This window comes from Cervus elaphus, chromosome 21, assembly GCF_910594005.1.
Source record: "Cervus elaphus chromosome 21, mCerEla1.1, whole genome shotgun sequence".
NCBI classification, from domain to species: domain Eukaryota; kingdom Metazoa; phylum Chordata; class Mammalia; order Artiodactyla; family Cervidae; genus Cervus; species Cervus elaphus.
In genome coordinates, this window is record NC_057835.1 from 12,978,862 (window position 1) to 13,000,578 (window position 21,717).

Genomic DNA, 21,717 nt, shown 5'->3' on the forward strand with positions numbered 1-21,717 from the left:
GTGTTTTCTCACCCATTCGCTGATTATAACTACAATAATATCACCTATTAGAACAGTATTTTTAGATGACATGCTTCTAGGTATTGCATGGTAATTTGTTTCACACTTGAACAATATGCTGAAAACAAAACCCTTTTGATTAATTCAACCTTGATATTCCAAAATGAAGCATAAATCCAAAGAATCTAAATTTTAAGAACACCCAGAGGAGAGCTATATACATCAAAACTGCATCTGTTCCAACACTGAATTCTAAGGATCTCACCACATTATCCCTCAGGTCTTTTCAGAGCCATTCATCCTGAAGACACACATACAACATAAAACAGATCACCCTACTTCCTACCTGTTTGTAATCTTTGCAGCAAAGATTTTCCCCTAGTGACTTGTGGCAGCCGCTTTTCAAATCAAGGTTTCATTTCAGATCACTTCAAGGTTTCATTTCAGATCACTGGATTTAAACTCCTGCTGCTCTACGTCCTCAGTATCTGAATCTCCTGCTGTGCCTACGTTCACTCATGCCATTGGTTCTGACCAAATCAAAATGCCTACAACACAATCTTTATGCTCATTACCATCTCCTACCATAAGAATCAATCAGACTATCAAAAATCAATTAGACTATTTCCCACTCCACCAAAAATGCCACCAATATTCTACTGCAAGTTTATGTGCTTCATATAATTTGTTCAAGCCAACATGATCAAACTCTGTTATAAAACTCCAAACACTAACCTTAGCAGGTTGCAGTCAACCGTTTCTATTTCTTAACATTCAGCACTTAAAAATTAACAATATACTACACAGTCATATATGCTTATACACCTATGATTAAAATTTTAGGAATTTACAATGACTTCTCTCCTATCAGGGTCTATTTTCTTAGAATAACTAACGTTCATGCTATTATTATCATTAAAGCTAACACTTATTAAGTGGTTACCATGTGGCAGAGACCATGAAAAGTTCTTAAAGTGCACTCTCTTGCTAAATCTTCAAACAACCCTTTGAGTTAGGTACTACTATTATTTCCAGTTATTTAAGGAGGTCATAGAGCCTCTGGAAGTCAAGTAACTTCCTCAAGTCAAAACAGTAAGTGGTAGATCCCTGAATGGAGGTTTGTCTATCCTTAAAGAATACGCTTTTGTTGATCATCATATATTCTGCATCTTACAACTGATCATTTTCAGCTCTTGTCAACCTTACTGCAGTACTTACAATACAGGGGGCTCTTTCTCAAGAGGTACTGAAAACAAAAACAATATGAAATCAAGTTATATGTTTATTTTTTCTTGCAAATTTAATCTTGTTTCTGATACAAATAAAATGCAAAAAGTTTTTGTTAGCCAGAAAGCATGGAAAATAGCTTTTATTATACTGTACAAAATAAACATTCCTCCCATCCCATATAAAAAGATTAAGCAAACAGACTCTGTTTTATTATTAAAAATTCTCAAAAAAAAAGGCAAATTCCATCTCAACTATGTCTAAGTATGAAACATTACATTATGATGATAAAAGAATGCTAAGGGAAAAAAGTAGCTTAACTTATATGCTTGATTCTGTCATAACTTACATTTAAAAATTAAGATAGGAAGGTTGGGATATGAGTTGTTAGGGACCTAAGAAAAACACTGCTGCTGCTGCTGCTGCTAAGTCGCTTCAGTCATGTCCGACTGTGTGTGACCCCATAGACGGCAGCCCACCAGGCTCCCCAGTCCCTGGGGTTCTCCAGGCAAGAGTACTGGAGCGGGGTGCCATTGCCTTCTCTGAAGAAAAACACTAGGTGACTTTAAAAATGAAATGATATGAAATTCCTTAATAGTTCGATAAATATCATTCTTATCATTTTATGCTTAGTTTTCAACAAGTCATAATTCATTTGCAGTAGTGTTTTATAGTGGTAACCAGATTTCAAGATATCCCCAAAACTTTCAGGTTCATTTTTGACTAACCCACTAAAATTCAATGAAATTTCCTGGGCACCTTTTTATGAGTAAATGGGATAGGGCTTGCATATAATTTATTTCACATTAGTAAATTATTTTTTAGTACCTTACCTACCCATGATATACTAGAAACATACTCATTTTTCACTGAAGAGGGTTGGGTTTTTGGCAATGAAAAGAGACTTTTAATATACACTGAATATTAAACATCCACATTCTTTCCTCAATTTTATTGCAGTAATTCTCTCCAATTTGAGTTAATTTTAATGACAGAAATAACACAGTACCTTATATACCAGCTTCTACTTTAATAAAAAGAAAATTTGTATATGCTGATTGATGATTTGCATAAGGTGGTAGGTAATAGTTCTTCAATACAAAGTCATATAAAAACACCAAAACACTGGGACCCTTCAGGTGATTCTGATGCAGGCTCAAGTTTGAGAACCACTCTTTTGGACTTCACCTGAATCACTTTAAAATATAGTTACTAACATCAATGAACTTAGTAAGAGAATCAATTTGTTAGTTAATGGGTACAACAGAAAGTTAAAGTATCCTACTGAATAACTACTGGCTTCTTAAAGCCTTTAGTTATAATTCTAAGTAATTTCAAAATTAAAGTTAATAAGAAAGCATTTAAATGAGCAACAGCAGGATGGAGAAAGAGTAACTACCTTCCCAACACCACTATAATACAAGTACTTTAAAATTCTAAATATTTGTTTCCAATTATATTCACCGTTCTCCATCTTTTTCAATTAATTTTCTCTTCTTTTAGAGTCTGGCAGTTTTGAGCACACTACATGTGACTTCCAGTCTTTACCTACTTTACTTCTGCCTCAAGTCATTTATTACCTATCTAAAAGTGAGACTAAAATACCTGTCCCTGCTGAACAGGTAAAAAGTAGATAAAAGAATTTGTTTCCAGTTCAGCAGACCTAAAAGATTACTGAATATGTCACACCTTCATTTTAGGGACATTAAAGCAAAGAACTCTCCAAAGTCCCATAGTTCATGGCAGAACAGCACCTAAAGCCACGTTTTCTGACTTTAGTTATATCTACCTTTTTCAATACTCCTTTTCTCCTGCCTTTCAAGAGAACTAGGATAAACAAAAATTTGAGCAAGCAAGAAAAAGCTAAAGAAAAAAAAAAAAAAAAAAGAACCAACATAATGAAAGAATGTGAGAGAAAAGACCACAAGAACAAAGCAGGCATATTTTAAAATAAATATGTCTACTCTACACCTATTTCTAATACTGCTTTCAACATTTTTTTGTGGGGAGGAACAGGGGAGGGAAAAGGAGAACTGTATCTTTGAAAGTTCATAGAGGAACTTCCCTTACAGTCTAGTGGTTAAGACTTCACCTTCCAGTGCAGGAGACATGGGTTCCAATCCTGGACCAGTAGCTAAGCTCCCACATGCCTCACAGCCAAAAAACCAAAACATTAAACAAAAGAAATATTGTAACAAACTCAATATAAGACTTTTTAAAAAAACACTCCACATCAAAAAACTATTTAAAAAAAAAAGTTCAGAGCTTTCTTAAGTGGAAATTTTAAAAATTAAAGAACTAAAATGTTTGTACACTGGTGTAGACCTGTTTGATTATTAAACTGAGGGTTCACTTAGATCTTAGGATTCAAAACTTGTGACTTTCTGACTGTAAAGAATCTCAGAATTTGTAAGTCTTACGAATTTCAATTTGAAATTCTTTACAAGCAGGATCCTTAGTCTGGAGTTCCCCATTAAGCTTCCTACCACCACCTATAATAGATTACTCAATTATTTTGGTGTATAAATATGATTGTACATTCTTCTGAGTCTACAGATTAAATTAGGTTTTCAAAGGTAGTTAGTGACCCAAAATTAGAATCAATATCTTCTAAGCACAAAGAGATTTAGGGAAGTTCTATGTACAAAAGGACATATTTTATTCACATTAGCAAAAGAATATTTTACAAGTATTCACCCATGGTTTCTACAAATTCCAAACTCACCTAATGTAATTTAAGTATGTTTTCAGCTTTTAAATTTGATCTTGTTGTTGTTCAGTCGCTAAGTCGTGTCTGACTCTTGGCGACCCCAAGAACTGCAGCACTCCAGGCTTCTCTGTCCATCACTATCTCCCTGAGTTTGCTCAAACTCATGTCCATTGAGTCAGTGATGCCATCCAACCACCTTATCCTCTGTCGCCCCCTTCTCCTCTTGCCCTCAATTTCTCCCAGCAAAATTTGATCTACACACTCCTTTTCAGGAACATTCCTCTTCTGTTTCAAATACAGACCACACAGCTTCCAAGACAACCTCTTTTAATTCAGATAATACAAAATTTAATTTAAATTATAAAGTATGTGTACTTGCTACAATCTGAATTTATTCAATTTTCCCACTCTACAAAATTCTGTTCATGAACATTTTAAAAACTCACATTTGCAAATGTTCCATACAGTTCAAAAAACTCCAAATGTGTGGAAACAGCATTTGCCAATTCAAATTTATACTGTTCTATCAAACTCTGACACTTGGAGACATCTCCACTTTTTTTTAATCTTTCATTTTCCTTTCCTTTAGATCTAGAAGAGAATTAAATAGAAATATTCCAAAAAAGGTCAGAAGAGCATAACTCATCTGAATGTTTTAAACTAACTTTATAATTTCAATTTTAAGAGTAACACCAGAGCACACTTACTTTATTTGTTGTGTTTTCACAACTAAATCATTTGCTAGAGAATATTTTAATTTCAATCTAAAAGTTAAATCAGTAGTCAAACTGGTATGATTTTATCACTTTTCTTATTGAATAATACTCAGAACGATTAGATACTTGAATGTCTTAAGGGTGCTTTGTAAATTATAAAACTCTTCAAAAACAAAGATTTTTAGCATCACCTCAAAAAGATGGTTTATAGCATGTTGCAATGACATGATATTCCTTCTACATCTTAGATCATTCTCCTGTCAACACTAAGGCTACATTTAAAAACTTACACACCTGAGGCTTCAGATCCCCAAAGATTTTTCAACTCTTCCTCTTTCCTTGCATTTACCTCAGTGCTTTATAATCATGTATTATTTCATATAATTTGAAGCAAGTTTAAATACATTATTTTATTTGATCCTTAAAGTAAGTTAACACTGCTTTCATTTTACTGCTACACCAACCAAATTCAAGGACTTACCCGTATTTACAAGATCAGAAAGTGACAACCTGACTCTTTCCTCTTTAGAATTCACTGATGGTGTGTCAAATATAACTTCAACTCTGAACTTTTTTCCCCAAACACAACCTGTATCAACAACCTGTATCTATTTTCATCCTTATGATGTTACTGCATCCAAGAGATTATACAGCCAATATGTTCAGGTTAGGACATAAAGATAAGAGAGAAAATGGTTGATTGTCTTAACTGTAAACATTAGCATTTTTAAAGACTTTTAAATTAAAAGACTGTTGAGGAAAAAAACAAAATGTTTTCAGTAAGACTATAAATTTTTTAAAAAATTAAAGCAACCCACACTTTTCAGTAAGAATTAGGTTTAGTCAACAAAGAATAGATCCAGGTATCTAAAAGCACACACTGGGATAAAAGGTGAGTGGCCTCTCTCTGGCTTCTCAGACCCTGCATTCATTAGTACTGGTAAATAATCAAACCACCAGGATTTTCTGATGTAGCTGGAAAATTACTCTGAAAGCAAAAAAATAATAAATTGCTACTTAAAAATGTGAAATGTATTTCCAAGGATGAAATTATCTTTCTGAACTCCAAAGAGTATGTGATATGATTTGCTCAAGGAATAATAAAGTATTTTACGAAAGAAAAATAGGTTCAGTCTTCCTATTAAATCAACTCTACCCCAAGCCTAAATGTAGGCACTTAACTTTATTTCTGTCCACTAAATTTAGAGTTTATCCTTTTATTTCTAGGGCACATACTAAAGAAATATTTTCCTTTACCTTTTTTGATATAGGAAAAACCTGCTACATATAAGAGAGACTGGCATTCAGGTGCCTCACTGTCACGACTTTTTCTCAGTGCTTCTCTTTAAGAGCTAAATGTACCAACCTGTGAGAAGTCATTTTCTTAAAAACAGCTACACTGCTCATTGTTAAATGTCTTGAGTACAAAGAGAGTAAGTAATATTTGCATTCCTGCATGTCCCTCCCTTTCTAATGCCTACAATTCAAAAGACATTTATGTCAAGTAGGGCTTCACTACTATTCCAGCTTAATGAATAAATGTGGAAGACTAACTATGGATGCATTCAATGTGGATGCAACCCGAAGAGAATATGAAAGAAAGAAGAGGGGGAAGGATGAAAGTTCAGTATATTTTCAGTGATTAACTGCTTTGCCCTCATAACAATATCAAAGTTTTTAAACACTTAAATAACCCTTCAATAGTTTTACTTGATATTAAAGCAAAAATGTACAGAATTTATATGGAATACAGAATGGTCCTTAACAAATAAAACATAAAGTTTATCTCATTTAGAAATAAAATATTAAGAGCACCATGTCTCACACAATTTCTTTCTGCCCCACAAAAAATTTAATGAACCTTAGCAGTTAATTAGTTGTCCTACAAATTAAAGGGCCACCCAAGCCTAAACAGTTCTTGAGACTATTGACATTAATAAAGTCACAACAAGAAAATTATTTCTTTCAATTACCTAGAATATGTATATACAATACTATTAATTTGTTTTTACTTAAAGCACCACTATAGCAGAACGCTAAAATCTTCATATAAATGAGTGCATAAAATCAAACTGACAAGTGTCAGTGATTATCATATGTGATTATTTTGGTTAATGTTTACTCACTTTAAAGAGACCATTATTACTGGGGTCATTTAAATTAAATCTAAATATTATGAATGAGTACATCTGCATGATATCACACTATCTAAGCACTTGAAATTTTTTGATGAGAATCATAAAACAGTGAAAAAACTAAGCTACAACTTTCATTTGTTTTCTGAAATTCCACATACTCTAAAAGCAAACTCAGACTTAATTTTTAAAGTAGTCCTTTTTTATAATCTTTTTCTTTTAACTACTGAATCACTGATTTAACAGCTAATGAATTAGGAAGCATTTCACCATAAGTGAATTTCATACAAATATCAAAATTAATTATGTCAATATCCCTGAAGGCCACTGGAAGGACTAATAAACTATGTACTTTTTCAAAACTGGAAGCTAATTCAATTGCAATTCGGTCAGTTTGGAAGCCTAAGAAAGAATCTTATGAATTAAACCAGAAATTCAAAAAGCTAGTAACTTTAACAAAAGAAAAGAAAGTAAGGGTTAACATCAAAGAAGTAGCATTTCTCATCCTCTTCTATCACAGAGAGATTCAACTGTGAGTGCCTTCAAAGTAAAAAGCTTCCTTTGGTCAAAATCAAAAGCAAAGAGAGTTAATTATGGAATAAGACAGCATCTTTCCTTGTACAGTCTAATGCAGAGGCTCTCCATCAGGGGCACAGAGAGCCCCCAACCCCAGAACACCTGGCAAGACTTGGAGGCACTGTTTACCATCACAACTAGGAGGGGATGCTAAAATGCCTGGTTCCCATTTTCCAAGCGCCTCCTGAGAACACTGTAGACATTTTCCACCTTATGAAAGTAAGTAAGCCACCTAAAAAGAAACATTCACTGAGATGCAGCTTGGTAGCATGAGGCCAAATAACTGCCTTCCCACCACAAACTGTATATTTGAATGGTCCCAAAAAGACCCATCAAGCTGGGGGTCACGGATGTGTGCAGATTTCCAACACCGGATGCTAACAGACAAAAACCCCAGGCTGGTCTAAAGTCAAACATCATGACTAAACAAGATTTCTCTGCCTGCCATTGCCAACTCAGGAAGTTGACTTAATACGAATCAATCAAAGACAAATCTACAACATGCCAACTACTCTTTAAGAGAATTGTAGAAAATGTCCAAAAGTCTGGTATAGTTGCTGAACTGCTAGAGCCTTCATCAGAATAAATGGGCTTCAAGCAGAGCTGAGGCTGAACCACTTCCAGGAGAGAAGGCTCTCCAATGCCCATCTCTGAGTAGGGGGCTGAGAATGGCACCAAGAGACACCCACCCAGACAGTAGAGCTAGAGACCAGCTACTGAGAATGAGGGAGGCATTCCCGAGGAGAAAGAGAGGATTATTCCTATTGTGGTCCAGCCATCCTGGTGTATGCTATTTTCCTTTCTCTCCTTTCTGGGCAGTGATTTTACACCAGGTAACCAACTTCTCCTACACCACTGTGTATGTAGGGGTATGCTGAAACTATCCGAATTCACCACTTATCACAGGCAGAGGTAGAGATGGCGGGTAGAGGAGAAGAAATGAGAAGGCCTGAAAGGATTACTCATTGAAAACTGGAAACAGTGAAAACTCGCCTTTAGGTCACCACACTCTGGGGAGGAAAGAGATATATTGGGTTTTGGTCTCAGGTGGAACAGCCAGTGATGAATATGCTAACCATCAACATATTCTGTAGTTTGAAAGACCAGCTATGAAACAGGCCCCCAAAAAATAGATTTACATCAAGTTTTATACAAACCTTAAGAACCGAGTTATTTAATCCTCTCTCTCCCCCACCACCCATAGATCTCATATTAAGTACACAAGAGTGTTGATAACTGCAAAATCTGTTGAAGAGTAGGAAAACTAAAAAACAATGTATATGCTTATTCAAAATGTGAACAAGGTTAATGTTTCTGCCACTTGTCAGGAAAAGAGCAATTAACCAACCCATGTAGATTACAGATACTGGGCTTTACTTCAGGGGCTCCGTATTTTCCATACCATTTTTGTAAGTAGTCCAGTGCCTCCAAACGAGCACCGATCTCAAAAGTGATTCCAGGACGATTTGGGGGCTTTTTACTCATCTTGAGATCCTATTCTTCAGGATTCTCTTTTCACTACCTCAAGAGAGAAAAAAAAATGTTAGCTTCTGATACATAAAAGGCACAAGTGATTAAACAGAATTTTTTAAACATTACATGACAAGTTAAAATAACCACCAAATTTTTAAGAAACTTGAATGATGATTGCCAATAAAAGTACTGTGCAACTTTCAGGCAATCTTACTAATATATTAAGAAAAATGACATTAAAAAGGTAGTTACTTTAAAAGAATGAACAAATGAGGATTAACACTAATGGTTAAAGTGCTTTAAATTTTAACTTGAAAATATCCAAGAAAATTCTTCAAGATAACAATTGAAAATGTTTTGCTATCTTTGAAAAATCAAGACAACTGAGTGATCTGGCACATGACTACTGAAATTCTTAAGAGAACAAATTAACCAAGTTTTTCAACTAATATTTATTGAGTGCCTTATAATATAAAGCACTTGGTAAGTCACTAAAGATCATAAAGATGAAAGAAACAGTACACACACTTCTAGTAAAGATTTTAGTAATTCCTCTAGTGATTAGGATTTTTCACTACCTATGATCTCCCACCTGGTAGCACATGATTCAATAATTTTAGCTAACATAAAGTTACAGAGGAAACCTCATTTTCTTCACATTCAGTAAGCAACAGTGACACAGAGTTTTAACTCTGAGAATTTCTACTATATTTCTATATAGACAGTACCCACATTGGCAATAAAAGGCTGTAGTTCAAACAAACAAAAAACTACAAAGGAATACCTATTCCTCTTTAGACCATGGACATGTAGAATATTCACTATCGTTTTGGCCAGTGGATGTTCAGCACACTTGGTAGTCTCTTTTTCACAAACTAGCACCTGAGGAACATGGATGCATTTTGAGACAGCTCAATCAAAATATATTTAATCAGGAATAGAAACCTACTGCTAATGTGGGAGAGGAAAAATCCTTAAAACCTTTCTGAAATTAAGAATTACAAATACGACTATGCTCCCTCCTAGTTTAAAAAAGAAAACACACAACTGTACCATGCTTTTGCAATGGTTTTGTCACAACTGAAAAGGGACAAAACATAACAGCAAGCATAAAAACCAACTGCCTTTTTCTCTTAGAATCTACTAGGTAAGGCAACGTACATGCCATATATGCCAAATATAACAATACATGCCATTAAAAAAATGTAAAAATCAAACTTAAATACTCATGGAGTGGTAAGTAGGGGGGAGAATGGGGCGGGGGTGATATCCTCCTGCCGGCCATGGCAGCAGCAAAGATTAGTGCATTAAAGTTAACAGCAAGCTCAGCCAGAGGGCATTCTGTATAAAAGAAACAATAGTATGAATACTTTTAATAACGGTCTGGTCAGTGTGCAACATGCAAGGCGGTTACTTAAACGTTTTCCGTAGAAATCGAATCCACTTTTCTTACTGCTCTTCACAAGGAAAACTTAGGAAGGGTAACCGACCAGTTACACTAACATTTTCTAGGCTCAAACTTAGAACCCACAAGAAGTGATCAAGTTAGGACATACAATCCTCTCAGAGGTGCTTCTGGATGAGGTTTCAGAAAAAGCAAGATTTCCTTTTCTTGAGTGGAGAGGGGCAGATGGGGAGCGATGTCAATTAAGGAAAAGTAAGACCAAGTAAACAGTTCTATTGAGGGGTAAAACTTGAAGCAAAAGAGAAAGGGGGACAGAGAGAACGAAGAGGGGGGAAAAAAACTGGAAAGGAAAATGAACAAGAAAGCATAAGAAGACTGCGAAACTTGTGGACCTGACAAACGGCGAGAAAAGAAAATTTAGCAAGACACACAACAGTGGGAGAGTGAAGCCGGGGTCAGGGAATGGCCGCGGGGCCAAAGAAACGGTGGTGGTTGGTGATGCGGGACGGGAGGGAGGTGACCAGAGACCGACAGGAAAAGCTCAGACCCGGCTCGCAGGGTGTAGGAGACGCCTCCGGGTTTGACAGCCGTCCGGCCCCCGGCGAGAGGCGGAGGGGGAAGGAAGGGAGGGGGAGACAGAGCGGCGGCGCCCAGACAATAGGGGCGGCGAGTTATGGGGAGGGACGCGGGCCAGAGACAGACACCAGCGCGGGGGTGTCCCGGTCGGCCAGGCGGGGGACCCGGCGGGCTCCAAGCCCTGCCGCCGCCGCTGTCTCTTACCGACTCGGCCTCCTCTTTTTTGCACAGGTGTCGGGCTGTCCCGGGCCGAGCCGGGGCGCGAACAGGACGGCCAGCCCGGGCCTCCGCCACCGGCCTCCGCCCAGGCAGCGGTAGCGGAGGGAGCAGGATCGGAGCGAGCCGGGGCCGCAGCGCGGGGTCCGGCCCGAGGTCGCGCCGGGGAGGGAGCAGGTCCGAGCGCTCAAGCCCGCTCGGTGTCCGCTGCCATCGCCTCCTCAGCCGCCGCCGCCGCCGGCCAGCCCTGACGCGACGCCGGGCCCGGCGACGTCAGCCGTCCGCGACGCGCCGGAAGCGGGCCTGGGCGCGTCACGTGACGCAAGAGGGTTGGGCGCGGACCGCGCGGCCGATTGGAGGGCCGCCCTGGGAGGCGGGGCTTTGCGGCAGTTGGCTGACCGCTGGCTGCAGGGGCTCTGGTTAGCAACTGAGGAACGCGGCCCGGGCGCTTCTTTGGCAGTTGGGAAGTGTTTGACCTTTGGAAGATGAGGCCTAAGCCCACTGAATGTAAATGCTGTTAATTTGTTGTTAACCGGGCTCTCAAAATTTCCTCAATCCCTGCATCCTGGGCAAACTTTTGTACTGATGTGTGCACACTGCACCCCCATTCCACGTAAAGAATAGAGCAAGTGGTTACTGTTATAAAAGTGAATAAACGTCTATTGAATGCCTTCTTTATGGCAGGCCCCGTGCTGTGAGTGCATCACATGACAACTACAATCGCACAATTGTATTCTATATAGGAGATCCTTACAACACAAAAGGCAAATATTACTAAGACATTTTGTGTGGGGTTGCCCGTGGAGGACGAGTACAGCTGAAGAACCTATGGCTAAACTGAAGTGACTTTCCTAAGAATAGGGCTGTCTTGATGGCTCAGATGCTAAAGAATCTGCCTGCAATGCGGGAAATCCAGGTTCAGTCCCTGGTTTGGAAGATCCCTTGGAGAAGGACATGGCAACCTAAGAATAAATGAAGAATGGTAGCAAAACTTTTTTTCTTAAACACGTACCGTAACCCAAACTCTGTATTGTCACAGAAGAAAGCATCCCCACTGTAAGGGAAACCAACAAGTGAACATATTAAAAGAATTTCGAGATAAACATCTTTTTTCTCTTTCCAGGTTGCCACTCTGAGTCTCAAGCTTTCTATATGCAACATTGCATACAAACAACACAATACTTTTATCACACTTTACAGAGTAGAGTTAAAATAGCAAAGTATCACTCTTTAAGCTTCCAGTATAGTGAGATTCAGTAATTTAAATAACTACATCCATATCCTTTATTCAACAGACATTCAATCAGCTCTTACTATGTTATTTATAGCTACTGAATTACACTGAAAGATGGCAATATACAGAAATATATAGATAAGACAATCTCTGGGGACATTTGTCTTGGTTTTTCTGTTGACCAGTATCTGAAATCCCTCTCCATGTGTGGGAAATTTCCCATTGCGGTTGTCATTAGTACAGGACACCACATGTTCCCAGAATCTTATGTACACGTGACAGGTTTATACTTTGCACCCTCCTCAGGATTATGTGTGACCGTTCGATTTGCTCTGGCTAATAAAATGAAATTGGAAGTTTTGTCACAGCCAGTTGGTAATTTAAAAAGCCAATTCACCAAGCTGTCTGTGTCTGGCACAGTGAAATGCAATTTCTGAGATGGTTACTGTTCTAACAACCCATATTCTAAAGAGATTATGATGACGCTGATCCACAACTGATACATAGTATAAGGAAAAAATAATTGTTGGTTTAAGCTATTGAAATTTTGAAAGTTGTTTGTTACCTAATGAAAACTGACATACACACCCACCTTCTGAGTCTTAGGGTGAAGACTTCCAACCTTGCACTCAATAAGATGAAAGTATAGGAAACTCATGTTCTCAGTTTCCCTTGCAGCTAAAGTTCCATTCTCATCTACACCAATTAGCCTCTCACACTGAGAACTGTGTATCAGAAGCTGCTAGTGATGCTCAAAATGAGAAAAAAAAAATTTCCAGCAACACTGGCAATACCAGTAATCACATTTCTAATTTCAGCCCAGAGCTAACTAACTGAACCCTGGCAAAATCCCTGCTGACCCACAAACCAGTAGGTGAGAAGAAATATGTATATTCATTGGTTTACATCACTGAAAATTTGAGGTTGTAATTTAAATAGAATATGTACATAAAGGATAGCAGAGATTCTATCCAGTCTCCACAGTTGGCTGACAATCTACCGATTTACCCTGAACAGATGATTCTTCCATTTTAATTGGGATTTAACAAGAGATCCCTCCAATAACGTAATTTGAAAGAAAATATATGGAAACTAGGTCGAATGTAAATGATTCCTTGCTTGAGTGGATTGTATGGGTGAGGTTTCTCAATGGAGTCAATACTTTTCTTTAGAGGGCACCTTGGAAATGGATGGAGCTTGAGAAATCTGTATGCAGGTCAGGAAGCAACAGTTAGAACTGGACATGGAACAATAGACTGGTTCCAAATAGGAAAAGGAGTACGTCAAGGCTGTATATTGTCACCCTGCTTATTTAACTTATATGCAGAGTACATCATGAGAAATGCTGGGCTGGATGAAGCACAAGCTGGAATCAAGATTGCCAGGAGAAATATCAATAACCTCAGATATGCAGATGACACCACCCTTATGGCAGAAAGTGAAGAAGAACTAAAGAGCCTCTTGATGAAAGTGAAAGAGGAGAATGCAAAAGTTGGCTTAAAGCTCAACATTCAGAAAACTGAGTTCATGGCATCCAGTCCCATCACTTCATGGGAAATAGATGGGAAAACAGTGGAAACAGTGTCAGACTTTATTTTTTTGGGCTCCAAAATCCCTGCAGATGGTGATTGTAGCCATGAAATTAAAAGACACTTACTCCTTGGAAGGAAAGTTATGACCAACCTACACAGCACACTATAAAGCAGAGACATTACTTTGCCAACAAAAGCCCATCTAGTCAAGGCTATGGTTTTTTCAGTGGTCATGTATGGATGTGAGAGTTGGACTATAAAGAAAGCTGAGCACTGAAGAATTGATGCTTTTGAACTGTGGTGTTGGAGAAGACTCTTGAGAGTCCCTTGGACTGCTAGGAGATCCAACCAGTCCATCCTAAAGGAGATCAGTCCTGGGTGTTCATTGGAAGGACTAATGTTAAAGCTGAAACTCCAATACTTTGGCCTCCTGATGTGAAGAGTTGACTCATTGGAAAAAACCCTGATACTGGGAAAGATTGAGGGCAGGAGGAGAAGGGGACGACAGAGGATGAGATGGCTGGATGGCATCACAGACTCAATGGACATGGGTTTGGGTTGGACTCCGGGAGTTGGTGACGGACAGGGAGGCCTGGCATGCTGAGGGTCATAGGGTCACAAAGAGTTGGACAGTACTGAGTGACTGAACTGAACTGAACTGGGTGGGGGGGGCGGTGTGAGTGTGTGTAATTTTAATTGTCACATGATTGGGTTAAGGCACTGCCGCAGCTGAGTGGGGAGGGACCCCACCTTCAGGGGGAGAGCTACAAACCTCCAGGAATGCATGTTACTCCCATACCTCGAAGAATTGCCATAGGTCATACATGACTTTTGAATGGTCCTCCAAACATTCATGTAGGTAAAAAAAAATTTTTTTAATTAGAAAAAGAAACTGTTCACCATTTTCACAGCATAGAACTGTCTTATACATAAGCACACAATATTTTTGCAAGGTTATAATGTACACTCAATTTTCAAGGACTGAAACCACTATATAACATGAGAGAAGTTGTCCTCTTTGTATATTACCAAGGGTTTACTGCACCTTGGAGAAGGCAATGGCAACCCACTCCAGTACTCTTGCCTGGAAAATCCCATGGATGAAGGAGCCTGGTGGGCTGCAGTCCATGGGGTTGCTAAGAGTCGGACACAACTGAGCGAATTCACTTTCACTTTTCACTTTCCTGCATTGGAGAAGGCAATGGCAACCCACTCCAGTGTTCCTGCCTGGAGAATCCCAGGGAATGGGGAGCCTGGTGGGCTGCCATCTATGGGGTCAAACAGAGCTGGACACGACTGAAGCGACTTAGCAGCAGCAGCAGCAGCAACTGCACCTTTAAAATCGTGTCACCAGTAGCAGGGCCAGTCATAATAGTTGAAGCACTGATAGAACACATCTGTGTCACTCTGCATTTTACAGCTGTTACATTCAGGATAAACCAAAATTACTGTGCTAGCACTTGACCACCTCATTGTGGCTCTGTGGGTCAAGGCTGAACACCTATGTACTGTGATGTATATTATTTTTATTGAGTTATTTTCATAAATAGTGTATTTTTAACTTATCATATGGCATTATATTGATATTTTTAAAAAATCAATGTGGAATTTTTTATGTGGAGTTTGATTATTTCATTTATGGATTTAATTTCAGAGAAGTACAGAAGGTCTTAACATAGTATTAACTCTAAAAAGGGGACATTAAGTCCTATGAGATTGATAGAAAGCTCACATAGGCTATCATTGCTGCTTTTGACTCTAGAAAGTCTAAAGTCAGTACCAGGAAAGGGATACAAGATATAGAAAAGTCTAGAGCTGACTCCCCAGCTATACAGTAAGCTATGCATCGCCCTGTACTCTCTGTTCTCTCCCACCCCTCATCCAGATGGTAAGTGTTAGCCATCAGTCACTTCATCTCCAAATTTAGATAGAAAGAATTTACAGCTGTGTTTGAGTGGAACCAAACAAGCAGTGGGCAAATTATCTTGAAACAAGGGTCCTTAGGCAGAAATCACTGAACTAAATTCCTGCAATATTAAAAATATGCGTATGGAACCATAATATCTCCTGGAATAGTCAAGAACTGTATATACCTATCTTAAGAGAAGAAGTCATTACTAAACACCAGGTATTCCTTAATTACGTATAAAACACAAGAAGGCTATTTTGTGTGTATTGCTTTAATACATATAATTAGCATCAGTGAAGAAAGTTGAAGCAATTTAAATTTTTAAAAAATAGACTGGTAGAAACTTAACCTACTGCAAGAAATATCCTTTGCACATTATCTATTCCACTTACAAATCTTTGAAAATGACACTAATGTCACATTCTTCACCTGCCAAAGAATTTGGTTCTCTTGTCTCTCTAGCACCGTATCCTTTAATCAATTGACCAGAAGTGATAATTGTTCCAGAATTAATCTCTGGAAGTTTGGCCCCTAGACCCAGTATGAACCTGCCAGAGAGATATCATCTCTCCCGTATATTCACACACAGCATTCTACTCACATTCCTAATGCATTTCCCATTGGGATTCTGGGTTCATAGGCTGCTTTCCTAGAATGAGTCAGCCCTGAGAACGATGGGACATTCTAGACAACTTTATTTTACTGGAAGTTTATATGCTATTCCAAGGTTACCCGGGTTTCTGAGATTTTTGAGAATTTTAGACTTGGCAGTAATTAATGATTTCAGTCTCTGCTAGTAAAGGTCATAATAGAAAAAAAAAAGTTTGGCTCAGGAAAAAACTTGGAAAAACGCAGTAAGAGACCTGAATGACAAAGAACTTGTGTAGGTTGCCCTGAAGCAATGGAGTGGCCATAAAATTTATCATCCAAACCAGGGACAATTTTAAGAATGGGAAGAAGTGCTATTAATAATTATACCAGAGCAACAGGTGGGTATCTGTGCAGTCCTGGACAAACTGGGACAAATGATCATGCTACATAAAGCAGGGGGGGAAAAAAAGGAGAGAAATCAGAGACTTCCTAAACGGAAAAAAAAAATTGAATATTAAATAAACTCCTGATTCCTCAATGAATTTTCCCATTTTTGATAACTAAACAAAGGATGAGCTCTTTACTTCCAGGTACGATGTCAATGGGCTTCCCAGGAGGCGCTAGTGGTAAAGAACCTGCCAGCCAATGCAGGAGACATAAGAGCCATGAGTTCAATCCCTGGGTCAGGAAGATCCCCTGGAGGAGGGCATGTCAACCCACCCCACTATTCCTGCCTGGAGAATCCCATGGACAGAGGAGCTTGGCAGGCTATAGTCCATGGAGTCACGAAGAGTCTGACGCGACTGAAATGACTTGCCACACATGCATGTACCATGCTAATACTTTGAAATTCCTCTGATTCTGGTTATTGCTGTTTACTGTTATCACTTCCACGAACTCTCTCAGTGTTTCTCTAGCATTGGTCCATCAATCATTGGCAATAGACCCACCCAAGCTGTTTGTTAAAATGCAAGTTCATGGGCCCTAACCTATATCTTGGCCATAGAGACTGAAAATCTGCATTTTTAAAAGCCTTCCTAAAGGATTCTTATGTACATGGAAGTTTCATACCTGCGGTGTGTTAAGAGTCTTGTAGTTGCATGAGACAGAAATTCAATACAAACAGACCTAAGCATAAATGGAATTTCTGTCTGTGGAATTAAAAAGGGAGATGGGATATTTTGCTTTCTGGGGTGGTTTGAATTAGGGATCAAATGATAATACCTTGCACTCTGCTTCCTATGGATTAGCTTGATTCTTGGGATCCACATCCAGGTCCCCAACAGCTTCCAACTTGTCACTGAAACATCCTAAAGAACATAAAAATGTGTCCTAGACATCATTTTCTCATTGGTCTAAATTGAATCAGGTGCCCAATTCTGAGCCAAATGTAGTGGCCTTGGAAATGACTTACACTGATTTGTCACGAACCTGGGTCCAATCCCCAACCAAGCTGGTAGAAATGGAGCCCAGCCCCAACCTCAGGAACTGAGAGATGGGGATAAGTGGGTCCTTTAAAGAAAGTAGAGTTGCTGTTACTGGAAAGAAAATGGGAAACAGACAACAAAAACAACTAATATTCATTGCTGCTGACTCATATGGACTCTAACTCCAAATGACAACTTACAGGCGCTAACTTGCTCTCTACCTCTGTGAGTAGTCTGCTTCTTTTTTGTCATGTTCACTAGTCTCTTGTATTTTTTGGATTCCACATGTACGTGATATCATACAGTATTTGTCTTTCTGTCTAACTTGTTTCACTTAGCATAATGCCAAGTCCATCCGTGTTGCTGCAGATGGCAAAATTTTCATCCTTTCTTTACGGCTGAGTTGGTATTCCATTATATTCTGTTATATTCCATTCCCCATATACCACATCATCTTTATCCACTCATCTGTTGATGCATACTCTTTCTAGTTTTGATTCAAACTCTGACAAATGAAAAACAGCAAGCCACTTCCAATTCTTCCACAGCAGTTAATGAACATTGGCAATGTGCCAGGTTCAGCACTAGGCCCAAGAAGCATAAGGATGAATAAGCTTAATTCTTGCTCAAAGGCATTAACAGTGTAGTCCAGTAGACCAACACACTAATAGGTCATCTTGATACAGCGTGAAGGCATATTCAGGGTCAAAATATGTGCTCAACTGGTCACTTGCAATTTGACTAAGTATCTGTCCTATTGGTCAGGACCAGAAAACAATATCAATATCTCCAAGGTAACTGTCAAGACACTCAGACAAAAGAGAGTGGGGGATGGGAGAGGGCTGGACCACTGCAGAGAACTTGTTAGGACATGTGTTGCCACAGTCCACAGTTTTGTCTTAGTAAAAAAACACTGAGGCAATCCAACCTTGTGGTCAGGTATTGGATTACTTCCTCTTTTGCAGTTTGCAAAACATTCAACAGAGCCAGTATCCCTAAGAAAAAGGTAAACAGCCTTTGATTTCATTTATTTTCTTTCCTTTTTATTTATTTATTTTTGAGAATTACAAGTACCATGAAGATCATAGGAGACTATATATTTGAAGGAAATCAATCCATTAAAGTATTTCTTGCTGTTGTTTTTTAATAGCAACTTAAAATAAGAAAGCGTGTGAAAATCAGAGATTAAGAATACCAGAAATTGTATGTTAGACCTGACACTATTACCAGAGTGGTTGGGGTCTAGACACTTCTGTGATTTTCCTTTCCTCACACGTACGTGAGAATCTTGTCTACTTCACGGAGTTGTAATGAGAATTAAATTAGAAGGAACCAGCCTTATATGTTTTCCAAATGATAATTGATACACAAATGCCAGGTGTTTCCAAACGTTCCTTTCTCACCTTTCGTGGGGACCCTTATATCTAATCACTGTCATCTCTTGTGGTTCTCTAGTTTCTTCTCTGAGATTCTATGAAAACACACATTTTCTGAAGACTCACTTTGCTTCAAGTCCTCTATTTGCTGCTGGAGATGATGGAGATGAGTAAGGCACTGTTCTTGCTGCCAAGAATGCAAGCTTTTATTAAGACTTTATTACAGGCCTTTCACTAACTAATCAGTCTCTCTCTATCTTCCTCCTCTATAAACTCCCCACCCCCCAATTCCTCAGTCTGTTTCTTGTCTCTCTCCAGCTCTCCCTTTAAAAATTACTCCCATGACAATTAGAAACTGCAAGAAATATTATGTAAATTCTAAAAAGACACATTAGTAACAAAGGCAGTTTGAGAACATCAGTTTTAAGATCTAATGTAGGACCCTGATGCTGGGAGGGATTGGGGGCAGGAGGAGAAGGGGACGACAGAGGATGAGATGGTTGTGTTAGGGGAAGCACACTGATTGAAACCGCCCACCCTGGCCAGGCACCATAGTAACCATTTGCATGAGTTGTTTTATGGCAGGAGATCCTGATAAGGAATACGGAACTAATAGGCCACCACCAGCGGGAAGAGTTAGGGAAAGATCGGAAGAGTTCGGAAAAGATGGAGAGGAGACACTACCTGTCCGTCCACTTCCCAGAATCCCTCTTGCTAGCATCCATCTTGGCTGAGCGATGTGTGCGCCACCAGGAAAGACTGTGAATTAGAATGATTGGCCAAAGACCACCCGGAAACTAATCCCATCACCATAAAACCCAAGACTGCGAGCCACGCGGCAGAGCAGTTCTCCTGGGTTCCCTTACCTACTGCTCTCCACCCGGGTGCCCTTTCCCAGTAAAATCTCTTGCTTTGTCAGCACATGTGTCTCCTCAGACAATTCATTTCTGAGTGTTTCCAGTTTCGGGCCCTGGAAGGGGTCCCCCTTCCTGCAACAGTTGGATGGCATCACTGACTCAATGGACATGAGTTTGAGTAAACCCCGGGAGTTGGTGATGGACAGGGAGGCCTGGCGTGCTGCGATTCATGGGGTCACAAAGAGTCGGACACAGCTGAGCGACTGAACTGAACTGAACTGAATGTAGGACTTTCCTGGTGGTTCATTGGTTAAGAATTCGCCTGCCAATGCAGGGTCGGTGGATTCAATCCCTGGTCCGGGAAGATTCCACACGTTGTGGAGAAACTAAGCCAAACACCACAACTATTGAGCCTGCACTCGAAAGCCCGGAGCCACAGTTACTGGAGCCTGCGCGCCCTAGAGCACTGTGCTCTGCAACAAGAGAAGGCTCCCAGTGAGAAGCCCGCTCACCGCAACTAGAAAGTAGCCCCACCCCCACCTTGTTGCAACTAGAGAAAAGCCCAACCTGCAACGAAGACCCAGCACAGCCAAAAATCAATAAATTTTTTTAAGTGGTTGACTATGTTTTTGACAGAATGTACAGCCAAAGAGGTACTGGCTTGGTATCAAAGACATTATAACAATTCAAGATTTCAGAGGACTTCTCCCACTTTCCTACTCCTAGGAACAGAAAGTGGGCTGAGAAATTTGCTCTGTTCCCAAAGAAGGCATATTACCTAATCTTCAGAGGTGGTCAAGGAGAGTAAGGAAAAGGAGTGACCTACTTTCCAGAGGGTAAAACCAAGAGCCACAAATAATTGCCTGGGTTGCCACACCTCCGGAGTAGAATTAGGGTCTTATCAGAAGCATCTTCCATCCTCTGGGTGTAGGGCTTTTGCAGTGTCTGACCACTCAGTTATAGAATTTCTATGGAACAGCCATTGCCGTGTGTCTTCCATTAATCCCCTTTCTAAAGGGGAAAGTTTAGGGGGGAAATATCCTGTCCTTCTTCCAGTATTGAATGTTGGGCGTAGGGGGCAAGATGGTTCAGAAATCTCCATATAAAAGGAACCAATATAGAAATATTAGAAGATTCTAGACTTGAAATTTGTGGCCATGATTGAATGGGATTTGTGGGTGTTCTCTGTGGAGATACATCCTCTCAGCATTTTTGAAAGTTAGAGAGGAGGTAAATATTTGTGACTGAGATGAGGGCTATAAATTACATAATCATTTCAAGCTATTCCCTTTCTTCCCTACATTTATCTACTCCAGTCCCCATTCATTGCCCTGTGACTTGCAACACTTCTCATGGAGATGTGTACTTGCCCCATTGACACTGAGACTGACTGCATGATCTGCTTTGACCAATAAAATACAAGTGGAAATTTCAAGTGGGGACTCAAGACATGTCCTCCCCACCCCACCCCCAGGGGCTGATCCTTCAGCCTGGTTCGTGGAATAAAGGCCTGAGGGGCAGAGCTACAGCCAACTTGCAGCCGACATAGGGCAAGATGTGTTGGTCAGATTCACGCTAAGAAGCAGAATCATCAGGAATGATGGAAAGTATGCATTTTTTTTTGTAAGCATTGAATCGTAAGACAACTTTATTTTATTTTTGCAGATATGATTATTATTACTATTTAAGAGACTTGTTTTTAGAAGAGAATTTTCTTTTGGTGACAATACAAAGTCTGTGAAAATGCAAGGTAATTA

The 21,717-nt window shown here is 39.4% G+C and overlaps 1 protein-coding gene across 3 annotated transcripts in view; it reads right to left on the bottom strand.

Moving 5' to 3' along the window:
* Window positions 1-11,305, bottom strand: part of PHF20L1 (PHD finger protein 20 like 1) — a 69,512-nt gene extending 58,207 nt beyond the window's left edge. For 2 of the 3 annotated variants that reach the window (XM_043879156.1, XM_043879154.1), the window contains exons 1-2: window positions 11,023-11,305; window positions 8,767-8,886 (exon numbers count right to left, since the gene is read on the bottom strand). In XM_043879156.1, the coding sequence (XP_043735091.1) occupies window positions 8,767-8,849 (83 nt within the window). In that variant the 5' untranslated portion in view covers window positions 8,850-8,886; window positions 11,023-11,305. The remainder of the gene's footprint in view (window positions 1-8,766; window positions 8,887-11,022) is intronic. The other variant, XM_043879155.1, reaches the window with a different exon arrangement.
* Window positions 11,306-21,717: the final 10,412 nt, after the last annotated feature.